At 39.6% G+C, this 13,906-nt stretch overlaps 1 protein-coding gene across 3 annotated transcripts in view; it reads right to left on the minus strand.

The window, feature by feature from the left end:
• The window catches only part of LOC117292239 (zinc finger ZZ-type and EF-hand domain-containing protein 1-like), a 62,395-nt gene that overhangs the window by 36,601 nt on the left and 11,888 nt on the right, over positions 1-13,906 (minus strand). For all 3 annotated transcript variants that reach the window (XM_033774217.1, XM_033774219.1, XM_033774216.1), the window contains exons 18-34: positions 13,179-13,234; positions 11,909-11,998; positions 11,388-11,450; positions 10,461-10,617; positions 9,780-9,881; positions 8,984-9,090; positions 7,914-8,082; positions 6,645-6,792; positions 6,122-6,192; positions 5,665-5,769; positions 5,055-5,120; positions 4,586-4,754; positions 3,384-4,027; positions 2,825-2,944; positions 1,942-2,120; positions 1,308-1,473; positions 197-308 (exon numbers count right to left, since the gene is read on the minus strand). In XM_033774217.1, coding sequence (XP_033630108.1) covers positions 197-308; positions 1,308-1,473; positions 1,942-2,120; positions 2,825-2,944; positions 3,384-4,027; positions 4,586-4,754; positions 5,055-5,120; positions 5,665-5,769; positions 6,122-6,192; positions 6,645-6,792; positions 7,914-8,082; positions 8,984-9,090; positions 9,780-9,881; positions 10,461-10,617; positions 11,388-11,450; positions 11,909-11,998; positions 13,179-13,234 — 2,524 coding nt within the window. The remainder of the gene's footprint in view (positions 1-196; positions 309-1,307; positions 1,474-1,941; positions 2,121-2,824; positions 2,945-3,383; positions 4,028-4,585; positions 4,755-5,054; positions 5,121-5,664; positions 5,770-6,121; positions 6,193-6,644; positions 6,793-7,913; positions 8,083-8,983; positions 9,091-9,779; positions 9,882-10,460; positions 10,618-11,387; positions 11,451-11,908; positions 11,999-13,178; positions 13,235-13,906) is intronic.

Below are 13,906 nucleotides of genomic sequence, written 5' to 3' on the forward strand. Positions count from 1 at the left end.
TGATTCAAACCCACAACAAGTGAACCTTGTTCTTGGATAAGGGATAATGAATATTTAACCCTCCTATTGTTTTACCATTCGATTAAACATCTTGTGGTAAATGCATCTACAGCAATATTTTTCTGCTTAATTGGGCCCTGAGCAGAAGGGTCAACTTCAAGTTGGGCTCGACAACCAACAATGTCGGTTTACTGACCTTTTGGTGGATTAAGGACACAGGCGCAGAGCTTCCCTTGCAGTTTAGCCAGACTCAGTTGAAGATCGTATAGCCAAGAAATCTGGATATCACGTGAGCCTTTCGCCGTCACCTTTAAAACAGGAAAGAGATCAGGATTTTAGGAACACTGATATTTAAGATATTGGTTTAAATTAATAGAATTTGTTTTTTTGTTTTTGTCCGTTTGCTTGTTTGGCTTTTGTTGTTATTTTGGGGGTTTATTTCAGGTAGAGCAGCTTCTCAGGTTATTGATTAAATATTGTCTAAATGTAACTGATAATTTAGGGTTGAATAAAGAACGTTTGACTTGAGCAGGACCTGGGACCTCCAGATTAATGTGTCGGTGCTCTACCACCTGAGCAATCTACTTGCCCTAATGCTGGCAGTCTCCTTATTTTTGTCAGCATCGTTGTTTGCGAGTGTCATTCAGAAGTAATTCAACCTGTAACTGCTGTTTCGCCAGTGATCACACCAAACTTTACATTACATCCCATGAAGCGGCAGCAGAGTGGCCACCTAAACATAGACCCGGTCACTCTCCCGTGGTTTATCACTTGATAAAGAAATGTAAATTTGGTTTGCGGTAACACCATGTGTGTATCTACTTGCCAGATAGATAATGTTCTTTTGAGAACCTGTCTTGCTTTGTTTATATTCTATTACCGCGGAGTAGATTTTTCAGAATTCGGGAGAATTCTCAGTTCTTAAAAGAACTGTCCTGCCTTTTTTAACTACTACCTGTGCGGAAAAAGAAAGTTTTGATGGATTCAAGGACAGCTCCAGAACTTAAAAATTTAAAAGCATTGTTTGAAACTTTGCATGGTGTGGATAAATAGGGTGAAACTTTAAGTAAATATTAAATTTGCGGGTACAACAATGTGTAAATCTCTTTTTGGGGAGTGTTGGCTCCGAAAAGAGCCGGTGCCTTCAGGAGAATGGAAGATGAGCAGAAGAGAAGAGCAGAGTATACTGTTTGAAACGTCGAGACCACACCAGCTCTTTTCGGAGCCAACACTCCCTCTAAAGAGATAATTTACTATTTATTTATAGCTTCTTCCTAGAAATTATAAAGTTGAACTCCGTCACTTACGGTGAACTTATACCCCCACTCATTATTGCTGCCGTCTGAATGGAAGAGGAATTGTAGACGAACTGGAGATTTGAATGTGACGGACACCGGCCATTTATCACTGCCAACCTTCTGATCATAACGGGTCTTGTTTCCGTAGGAATCCGTGAACTCAAGATAATCATACCTGATCAGGAAAAAGGTTTATAACATTACGTTGGTTAATTTGTTGCTGAAAGGGAAGGTATACCATTGGTAAACACTCTTAAAATGAATGGCAATCAAATTCTTTGTTTAGAAGCCTACAGCACTGATAGTATACAGCATTTTGACAAACATTTTACTTCCAGGTAATGTGGTTTGTAAAAGGATTTGTAAACAAATTTGAATCTGAGAAGCGTTATGCGAAAATCTGCTTAACGCTTTTCAGCACAACACTTCTCAGATTGTGTATTCCTAATTGTGATTATTCTTCCTGCATGGACAAGTTTGCTCCTGATTTTTGTTAATTTTTAAAAGAAAATGCACCTGGCAACCTTTTGATTGTTAAGAATATGAAACTGCAATTTACAACCTTATAGTACTGAGACAACGAAGTGTGACTGGGTTCTTTTATGTGAGTTACACAATGCATGGGACCAATCAAATATTTCACCTGAGTTCCGTTTCACAGCGCGAGTCGAAGTCCACTTGGAATGTCTGCGCCCCGGGGCAGTTGAAGATCTGTGTGACGTGTTGATTATGCGGGTATCGATGGGCAGATTCAATGTCCCACTTCCTCAAGGTGACTTTCTCTTTCTTGGTGTTCCCCTCCTTGGAATCGTCAGCAGGGATCTGTCAATCAATCAAAAACAAGAATTTTTTGGGGGTGATCAGTGGGCACTGTTCAGTATGCTCAATAATAATAAAATTAACATACCACCATGTAAGATTTTACAAGGATATGCGGTGCATTCAGCAGCCACTGCTAGAAACGGCAAGCCCCTTCTCTTATAGTGATAAGTGTAACTGGATTCTTTATACAAAAAATAGTTAATGGCCTGACAATTTGACCCTAGCAGAGTCTTTCTCGAAGGCTAAAAACAATCAAAAAGCCTTCGAGAAAGACTCTGCTAGGGTCGAAACGTCAGGCCATTAACTATTTTTTGCATTTATACCCTCGGTCCATTTGGTTGGCAAGTTGTTTGCAACAGCTAATTCTATTTTCTCATCTGGATTCTTTATAACCCAATATAGCTATTAATAATAGTTGTTTTTTATAAAGCACTCATATCCGTCACTCAGTGACGCTCAAGGCACTTCAACATGCAGTATTTTCCTGCGGGGTATGTGGGACTAACTGGAAGTCGTTAACTCCTTTTTACCGTTTAGGAAAATAGATGTAGATGCACAACTGTAGTTTACATCACCACAAATAAAAAGCTATATGTTTGGTCATAGCAATGGCCCTGTCTTTCTTTATTGTGATGGTTAAGTTCACATCTTCATAACTAATCTAAAGTTCGGGAGATAAAGTGGCAAACCTTGAGTCCACTTACCTCATTAAAGTCTTCTCCGAGCAGCTGCTGCAATTTCTTGACTGCTATGGACACTTGCATGATGTCATTAATGATAGAATGGTTCAGGTTCTGATCGCTCAGTAGAATCAACATCAGAGTCTGGGAACAAGACACAAGGGTCAAGGGTCAAGATACATTTATTATGCGCTTTCTTGAGCCTGGTAAAAGCACCTTGCAGTATGATTCCCCCTGTTCATTGAGCCTTAGATCATCATTGCCTTTTGCACCATTTAATAAGACGCAGTGTGATTTCTTTCTTCTTTTGAAAGTCAGATAAGCATGCATCTTCTACACAAGAAATTAAGGCCAGTTGTATACATGTACATCTGTTAAAGATGGAACGTTCTATTGACTTCTTTATATATTTCTTACATCTGTGCTCGTAATTTACAGGGTTTGCATGTAATTCACATTCCAGTATCTCTATGTTGAACAGTGTGGGAAAGGAACACTTTTAGGGAAGAGAGAGGGGATTTTGGTAAAAGGTGTTTGGTTCGCACGCTTGTGAAAATGTTGATAATTGTGATTGGCTTCTTACCAGCTGCCTCATGATGGTTCCTAGGAAGCTGTGCTGCAACGCATCAATCAGTTTCTGCTGCTGCTGTTTCAACTTCATCCGGCACCGCTGCAGTTGCTGCTGCTCCACGCGCTCTTGCCGCTGCTCCACAAGAATCTGCAGCTCCTCCTCCATTCCAAGTTTCTTCGCGGGTTCCTCGCTGCTGCTTCCTGCAGGTGTTTGTTCTGCTGCTTGCTGCGGCTGCTGCTGATCAGTTACGGCAACTGCAGGTGTCGCTGCAGCCAACTGGCTTGTGGTAGCAGCGCCTTGTTGTGGTTGGCTTGCTCGATCTGATCTCACCGCGCTGTCTACAGCTGTGTGGTGTTGCTGTTCCCGCTGCACGGCTGGACGGTCTGAAGAATCCACTCCTGACCCTTCATCCGTCTCCTGCCGTCGACTACCATCCTGCTGCGCTGTGTTACTGACAGCAGCATCTGCAAGCTGTTCCTGCTGCTGCAGCACTTTGTCCTTCACTTTCTCCAAATCAACTTCTTTGGTGTTGTCATCCTGGGTTTGTTTGTCTGGTGTCTTATCTTGCTTCTGTTTGAATTCTTCCTGCTGCTTCACCAGGTGAGCGTGGAGACTATTGAGGGCTTTTACGCTGACCTCACACTGCATTTTAGTGTCTGTAAGAATCACATCAATTCAAGCGTTGTAAATCTACACAAACCAATACTGTGTATTTGGGTACTTTTTGTATGACACAGAACGCAAACTTTCACAGATTTACATTAAACTTACACGATTTAAATGTAAAAAAAAAATCACAATTATTTTTTTTTGCTCAAAGGATTTATGCGACTCTCCTGAAAACATTGCTCTGTGATTTTCACTATGTTTTCTCAACAATTTATGACTAATTAAGCTGAAATTTCTACAGGTAAACTAAATTAAATACAATTCACAGTGAGTAGGGATTCACATCGTGGCCAAAAACTGGATCTATAAAAGGTATCAAAACCTTTTATAGGCAAAGTATACCTTGAGTTTTGCGAACTGTTTAAATGATAGATAAACTATGCCAGCCGGCAATATGATATCCCGAGGTGAATGCATCCTCACAGTACACAGTTTACTTCTACACACAATTGAGTCACCATACAAAACCCATGTAGTTGAATGGTTTCAACTGGTTAGTTAACTCACTGAAACATCTTACCAAGAGTAGGAACATTTCCACTTACATTTCAGTATAGCATTATGCGCTATTTTGACGTGTGCTGGATTAGGCGTTTTGGGCTGTAGTATGTCTTTACACCAGGCCATAAAGCTAGCCTGGACAGCACCTAGCAGTCGACAGACGTACGACTGACCACTGGTTAGCTGCGATGGCTCCCCGAGACTCGCCACAAACTGGATTAAGTCAGGGGAAAACAAATTCGGTATTAATTTTTGAATCAATAGATGTAAATTTGGGATAAAGTGCGTTAGCACTGTATACGCGGTTCCTTTCCCGAGCTCAGTGAATAAAAACAAAAAGTAATATGCCTGAGATTATTTCACAGAGCTCAGGAAAGTACTGATCTGATCATATAGTGCTCACACACATCGGTGTATATGGCTGAACAAAACAATTTATTTTTATTTATCATTCTTGCTTTTATAATAAAAGCGGGTGTTGGTTAAACCTGAATCAAGTGATGGTATATTTACCTCTTTGAACACAACTGATTGAAGAGTCTTCACTACATTCAGAACGGTATGATCGTCAAAGTTTTCCTGGAAATTTTCAAAACGAACATAAAAGAATTATTGTAAGATTTGGATGTCAGGTTTTTTAGAGACGGTCAGAGCAAATATGTACCTCCTAAAATAGCCTTTACACAAAATCTTTACATATTTACAACTAACATGTATCTCACTGAAACCGTCCTGGATGTTTCCCACAACAAACCCTGTCGCACCGACATATTATTTATTTCTTGTTAACTGTAATAACTGCATCATTATTAGTGCTTGTGTTCATATAGAAACTAAGAGCACCCAACTAATGCGCTAGTGTTTCTGTTTGGCAGAGTGTGGGTTAGAGTCCCAGTCATGACACTTGTGTCCTCTCTATGGGGTTGGTTAGTACCATAAGTAAGTTCACTTTTTTTTGTTAGAGTCCTCACAACTAGAGTTAATAAATAAAATGAAATGATACATTGTTGTATTTGGGTTTTCACATTTCTTACGTGCTACATGTACATTGTAGGAAGTAAACTGAGCCAAATTTCATAAACCCTGTAAGCACAAAAACTTACTAAGCACTGACAAAACTTACCTCGGTTGGATTTGTGGGTAGATTGAGCAAGCCACTGGGATCGATGCTTCCAAAATGATGACACAGCGACTGGAAGACGAGGTTGGTAGCCGCTTCCACGTTACTCTGCCATAAAGAAACCCAGAATAACAAGCGGGACACCAATTAGACAAAAACCCACAATAAAACAGCCTCCTATGGGAGTCACTGAAAACATGAGATGAGCTGAACTGTTTTTATTTTTAGTGAAATTACCTTACAAAGTATGCAAATTACAAAATGTTATTTATTGAAGATAACTTCAAATACTAACATAATAATAACTTGGGGAGGGGGGGCTAATCATCCCTGCAGCTTATCGGCTGTATTGCGAAGAATACGGACACAACTAGTTTGAGCCACAGGCAATGGACGCCTTTGGGAGCCAGCCAGATCGACCCATATATGACCACAAAAATTGTCTGTGAAGTATACTTACACTTAATAAATCCATCAAACGAAACAGTTCTTTCTTCCTGGTATCCTTGTCTGGGAAAAACACTGCCGCTCCTAAAAGTGGTGAAGATGTATACAATATACAATTTTAATGACTTTAGTTAAGTATTTAAAAAAAAAACTCAAACCCTGCCGACATACAATTTTATCAAATATTGCAATATTTTTTCAGATGATTAAACTATTGTTAATGATGATCATCAATGCTTAGAGGATATCAAAATATTGCGATTATAGTTACATTAAATTGATCCCAGACATATTCTTGGTGAGAAATTATTTACAGTAGTGACATTTCCTTCATATTTGCAGATGGCACAGGGATATTTGCCAATGAAAGTCAGCGAAACTGTGACCTCATTAGTTTTGAAATAGTAAGAGAGAACTGCCTGTGGAGTTTTTCACACACCTCGTGAAAGTACTTAGTATACATTGCTTCATACACATCGATGTAAGGATAAAAACAAATTACTATATTTCATAGAATTTTTTTTTTTTTGTCTTACCATCCAGAATGGCCTCCTTAGCGGCTTCCTTGAGGAGCATCTCAGGACTATCAGGAGGCGGGTCTTGATTCACCAAATCACATAGATGAGTAAACATCTTCTGGCTACAGTCCTCCCATTCTACTAACCAATCTGGCTTACCAGCATCCTGAAGAAAAATTATGAGAAGGCATCTACTGAAATACAATCCTTGAAAACTGAGTGAGCCAGGAAAGGTTTGTTGTGGTCGGACCTCTCGTTTGAGTAGTGGTGGTTGTGAGAAACACTGGTGGGATCAAGTTTTGATCAGTACCGATTTACACGTAGTGCTACCTCACATGATTGTACTCCCACCAGGCAAAGTTTCAAATCCTACTCAAAGACACTGTACACGTTTGGTAGTCGTCAAAGACCAGTGTTCTCACTTGGTGTATCCCATCATAGGCATAAAATAACAAGCCTGTGAAAATTTGGGCTCAATCGGTCATCGAAGTTGCGAGAAAATGATGAAAGAAAAAACATCCTTGCTGGACGAATTTGTGTGCTTTCAAATAAGAATAAAATACTTCTAGCTAGAAGTCTTTTATTATTTTAGTGAGAAATAACCTCTTTCTCAAAAAGTATGTTACTTCAGAGGGAGTCGTTTCCCACAATGTTTAATATTATTTACAGCTCTCCAATGCTTGTTACCAAATCAGTTTTTAAGTTAATATTTGTTTTGAGTAATTACCAAACGTGTACCTTCCCTTTAGCTGTCTGATCCTCACTTTTAAACATAATGATGGTAGAAAAAAAGCTTCTCTTCAAATATTACTTGTTGAGGTGCTGTGTTTTTTTTAGTAAAACCATTCGTGAAAAAGCGAAAATTATTTTAGCATGTACAACGGAATAACAGGACTCTCCTAAAAACATTGCTCTGTGATTGTCACTTTTCTTCTCAGAAAATTGATGACTAAAGGCCGGTTTATAGTCGGTCGCGCGATGGACGTGCGATGGAAATCTTGACGGGCGATCCTAAAAACACAGTTTATAGTCATCGCTGAGGCATATTAACTGTGTTTTGTATGATAGCCGCATCAAGATTTCCATCGCGCAACCATCGTGCGACCGACTATAACCCGGTCTTAATGAAGCTGAAACTTCTAGAGGTAAACAATATTACATACATCTTCATTCACAGTGAGTAGGGATTCATGTCATGGCCAAACACTTGATCTACAAAAGGTATGAAAACACTTCAAGGCCCCAAAGTTTGGAAACAAAGATGAGGGAAGACGAAAATACTGTTACCTTCTCTTCTGCTGCTAGAGCTCCTCCCTGTTCAGCAGGGAGAGCCTGGGTGATAATCTTCTTGAGTTTATGCTTAGCGGTATCCGCTTCTAGCTTGTTCATGATGCATGGATAGCTGTGATGTAATAACTTCAGGGTCAACATACGGATCAGCATCCACTGGGAGTTACTGAAATAAACAACAACAAAAATTATAGGGATGGAGTGAGAAGAGGTTCCAGCTGTCAAATATGTCTTGTAAAATTATCACTCATTTGCCCGATCATCATCATCATCATGGCGACGTGCGCTGCTACAATTTGTTTGTTGTTGTTTTGTTTTTTTCCCATTGTTTTGCATTTTTAGTGGCTTGGTGAAGCTATTTCAATCCAATACCAACCATCCCCCTGGTCATCAGAGAGTTGCTGTTGGTAGGTTTCGCATAAGTGCTCCACCTCTACGATAGGGTTCTGTAGGTTGGGTGTTCTTGTCCAGGGGTATTGAGAGAGGAGTGTCAGGCATAGTTGCGTGTCCATTCAGTTGTTGTCACTGCTTTGTTGTCACAAACCTGGCCCGAGTGGCCTCCGCTCCAGCCAGAATCTTACAATCCCTCGCACTCACAAAAAGGCAGGGGACCGGTCCTTCTCAGTTGCTGGTCCCAGATGCTGGAACTCACTACCAAATCATATTCGCAACACCGGACAATCAAGAGTAAATTAAAAACACATTTGTTCTCTTCTCATTCATAAACTTACTTTTTCGTAGCTTTCTTTATACCAGCGCATTGTATCTCTGTAAAATGCGCTTTATAAGTCTTATTTATTATTATTGTATTATTGGGTAGTGTTATTGATGCTGGTGTGACATTGCTTGTATTGCTGATGCTTTCCTTCCGTGTCGAAGCAAAGGTTACTGGGCTGCGATGAAATTATTATATGTGCACAAGTTTATTTACTAAAGTACTTGTGCCTTGTCTTTTCACAAAAACGCGTGTCACATGAAAACATTTTAAAACAATGCTGGCTGGTTGCCAGCAGGGTATTGAGTGCAGTTGAGCTAAACATTCTATGTGTTCTACTTGAGAGTCTTACCTCGTTGGTATGGAGTGATAAAGCTTAGTGATCAGACCCAACGAGACTGACTGCATATCAAGGGTCGCCATCTTAGCGTTGTTGCCTTCAACTTTCTTCAGCAGATCCTGTTAACGGGGAAATTCAAAAACATTCACCATTTAGTGGCGAGTCATACTGTTGAACTCTGATTATGGTGGTATGCCTGATCCCATGTAAAGCATAATCAGTTTGCTAGTGCAGTCCTCAGTCCAACACCATTCAGTAACTCAACAACCAAACTGTTGGACTCTGATTATGGTGGTATGCCTGATCCCATGTAAAGCATGATCAGTTTACTAGTGCAGTCCTCAGTCCAACACCATTCAGTAACTCAACAATAAAACTGTGGGTTTATGGTTATGGTGGTATGCTGGATCCCATGCCAGCATAATCAGTTTTTCAGTGCAGTTCTCAGTCCAACACCATTCATAAACTAAATACCCAAACTGTTTGAATGTGGTTGTGGTGGTTTGCCTGATCCCATGTAAAGCATAATCAATTTACTAGTGCAGTCCAACACCATTTAGTAACTGACCACCCAAACTGTTGGACTATGACTATGGTGGTATGGCTGATCCCATGTAAAGCATAATCAGTTTACTAATTATTTAGTATTCAGTATTCAGTCCAACAGAATCAAGCAAAACATAAAAATAATTTTTGACAAGAGTTCACTTATATCCTCACATTTTCCATAATGACAAACAAAATCTTTAAAAATATGCATCTGTTTTCAAATGTAAATCTGACGAGATCATATGTCAATTTCTGATACCTGATTTTTGGTCATTCTGACGACGAAGTGAAGTACTCTGATACAAAGCTCTGCCGAGTTGATTGTTGCCTCTTGATCAAAGGGTAAGGGGGCCACTAAAATCTGGATAAAAAAATGACAATATCTCGGGTTAAAAAAAGATTATGTAGCCTACTGTTAAGATACACTTATTGCAACAGTGTGTTATTATTACTCAATATAGTTCTAGCATGAAACAAAGAATGTCTCATAAAAATAAAAATATCACTGTAGCTCGCAAGCCTGAGGAAACCTGTCAACAAGGGTGCTTGCTCTTCCACAATAAGTGTTCTGGGTTCTTTTACATGCACTACCGATCAAACTACAAGAGACCTGTGGCTGAATGCCGCATCGGAAGCACAAAGCGATTATGGTTAAGTATGTTGCTCATGGATACAAGTGCCATGACCGGGACTGGAACCCACATTCTGCTGATCAGAAACATCAGAGCTCGAGTCCAGTCAACTTCGGCTATGGCTATAGACAATGGCTACAGTGGCAATGTTGAAGAGTAGGACTTGACAGCAGCCAGCCATAGCCACTGACAAAGCCACTAAATCAAACACTACCATAACATGGCCCCTTATTATACGTCTGCAATCAACATTTACAATCACTGTTGAAGACAAGGTACATGACCAAGATGGTTGGCAGACGCCTCACCTTAATCATGTTGTCGACGGCGGATGAGTTAGTCACATGACCATAGAACCTGACCCCTAGGATACCGAGCCTCTCTGCAGTATCCCGTGGCCGTAGGAACTTGATGAGGATGTAACGACCTAGGGTCAACTCATCTAGATGAACTTCGACCTCATCCCTGTGAATATAGATGGTAAATTTGCATCAGGGATAAAGAACATTATTTGGTTTCAACCTGACATGGAATTGTGTAAGCACTGTGTACTCTGAACTTTTTGTTGTTCTATTCAAACTTAAAGATTTATTTTCATACTTCATGAAAGTTTCTAAACAGTACATAGCCAAAACATTAATTTAAAGGAACGTTACAGAATTAGGAAAGAAACAAAATCCTGAAGATCACAGGTTTACATCAAACATCCCTAGAAAACATCCCTTGAAATATTTCTGTCTGAAATGTCATATTTGATGAGAAATAACTTATCTAGTTTCGCGTTTGGAGTTTAACGCTCAGTGAGCGTTATAGTCATTTTTTTTGCGCATCGATGTCATGTAAAATGTGTCAACGGTTTTTCACTATTTTCTCGTGACCAAGTTGGCTGATCGCTCTCAAACTTTGTCAGTTTATGAATGTGGTGGATTACATTAAGTGCTTACACTGCCAGCAAATGTTTTGTAGCAAAACCAATTCTGTAATGTTCCTTTAAAAAAGGTTTCTGGTTTTGTGTATTTTTCTGGTGTTTGTTTTTTGTTTTGAGGGGGGAGGGGTGAGCCAACCCACTGCCACATTACAACTTCTTCTAAAGCCCAGTTCATACTTTCTGCGAATGGGAATGCGAAGCTCAACTCTTGCGAAACATTTGCAGTGAAAACGGAGCCTGTGATGTCAAATTCACTTTCACTCAAAGCAATCACAGGAAGTATGAACCAAGCTTTAATATTTCTTACCAGTCATTCCCCAGAGTGAAGTAAGCAACAGGGTTGTCGGGTTTACCAGCGATGGACGCAGATCTGTCAACAAACAAATACAAAAAATACCTGTTTGTAAACAAACTGATAAGACAATTTCAGAAACACATGAAAAATTGGTATGGGCAACAAACAAAATAAGGAAGAGCTGTTGATAGTATAAAACATTGTGAAAAACAGCTCCCTCTGAAGTAATGAAGTTTTTGAGAAAGAGGTAATTTCTCACTCAAATATTAAAAGACTTCAGGCCTGAAGCCATTTTATTAGGCATCTGAAAGCACACAAATTTGTGCAACAAGGATGTTTTTCTTTCATTATTCTCTTGCAACTTTGATAACCAATTGAGCCAAAATTTCCACAGGTTTTTATGTTATGCATATGTTGGGATACACCAAGTGAGAAGACTGTTCTTTGACAATTACCAACGTGTCTTTAAGTGCCTGTTTCATAACTTGAAGATTTTTTCCCAGACTTTCCCAGAAGCAGGCCTCCTTTCTTACCTTAGTCCATGAAGGATTCGATACTCCCCTGCCGTCCAGGCGTCGTACATCTCAAACTTAGCTACACTCCTGGCAAGATCAAATTCCTCCCTGAAAATTGAAAAAAGAGCAGAGAGGTTTTTAAAATGGTGTCAAATCTTTGTGGACAAACAATGTCAGCCATTTTGAAAATTTCACATACATCTTGTTATTCTACCTGTACTATTTCTAAAGTCGGATCTATGACGGTCCTCAAGCCAAATCTCTTTCACATGATATACTCTTAACTGTGTGCCAAATTCCATGCTTGTATATATATATATATATAAACTGTACACAGGAAAAGTAGTAGCGAGTGAACGCTGAATAAATATCCTATCAGTCTCTACTAATACAGAGTTCTCCAGGACAAATGATCAATGGCTACGTCACGAAGCCGTAGGATGTCACTGTGGGTTTTGAGGGAAAGCTGATGAGCATTGAGGTCATTCCGTAGAATGTCGAGTAAGTTAGTTTTGTGACGGCCACGACGGCCTCTCAGGTGTCCCGATCCAACTACTGCAAACATGAGAGCATTCAGAGCGGGTGAGTCGGGATGCATTTATCATCAAAGGGAAATTCATCTCAATTGCCATACTGATACAATTATAATCAGAGACCAACAGTTTGGTTGTTGAGTTGCTGAATGGTGTTGGACGAATCGGCTGCTCCAGTACAATTGATTTTGCTTTACATTGTATCAGGCATACCACCATAATCAGAGTCCAACAGTTTAGGTGTTGAGTTACTGTATGGTGTTGGACTGAGGACTGCACTAGTAAACTGATCATGCTTTACATGGGATTAGGCATGCCACCATAATCAGAATCCAACAGTTTGGGTGTTGAGTTACTAAATGGTATTCAACAGAGGACTGCACTAGTTAACTGATCATTCTTTACATGGGATCAGGCATACCACCATAATCAGAATCCAACAGTTTGGGTGTTGAGTTACTAAATGGTATTTGACAGAGGACTGCACTAGTTAACTGATCATGCTTTACATGGGATCAGGCATACCACCATAATCAGAGTCAAACAGTTTGGGTGTTGAGTTACTGACCGGTGTTGGACTGAGGACTGCACTAGTAAACTGATTATGCTTTACATGGGATCAGGCATACCACCATAATCAGAGTCCAACAGTTTGGGTGTTAAGTTACTGAATGGTTTTATGTTTTAGTAAAGAAGGATTGTAGCAAATCAATCCATAAAGATAGGGTTAAAATATCAGTTAGATTGAAACTCACTTGTCGTCGTAAACAAAGATGAACCCGGCTTTGGCTCCTATGGCTCCTTTGCAAACCTGAATGAAGAAAACAAATACACAAATAGTTTCATTTACTTTGAAGAAAAATTCACCAGAACTTCAGAAAAACAGAACACGTTCTGAATATCTTGACTAAAAGATGACACTCATTTTAAATCCATTAAACATAGTCTGAAAGCAGGGCCCCATTTGTTAGAGCTGCTTAAATACAAAAATGAGCTAAGCAAAAACAAGCAATACCAGAATAACATTACCAGCCTAACTACCATATCGCAAGTATAGTTTGTGACTGGTAACCTGCTCATTTCTGCTAAGCAGAAAATTGTTAAGCAATATATTCTGCTTAAAGACAGTGGACACTTTTGGTAACTGTCAAAGACCAGTCTTCTCACTTGGGGTATCTCAACATATACATAAAATAACCAACCTGTGAAAATTTGAGCTCAATTGGTCGTCGAAGTTGCGAGATAATAAGGAAAGAAAAAACACCCTTGTCACACGAAGTTGTGTGCTTTCAGATGCTTGATTTCGGGACCTCAAATTCTAAACTTGAGGTCTCGAAATCAAATTCGTGGAAAATTGCTTCTTTCTCGAAAACTACGTCACTTCAGAGGGAGCCGTTTCTCACAATGTTTTATACCATCAACCTCTCCCCATTTATACTCGTTACCAAATAAGGTTTTATGCTAATAATTATTTTGAGTAATT

Source organism: Asterias rubens, chromosome 7 (assembly GCF_902459465.1).
Source record: "Asterias rubens chromosome 7, eAstRub1.3, whole genome shotgun sequence".
Lineage (NCBI taxonomy): Eukaryota > Metazoa > Echinodermata > Asteroidea > Forcipulatida > Asteriidae > Asterias > Asterias rubens.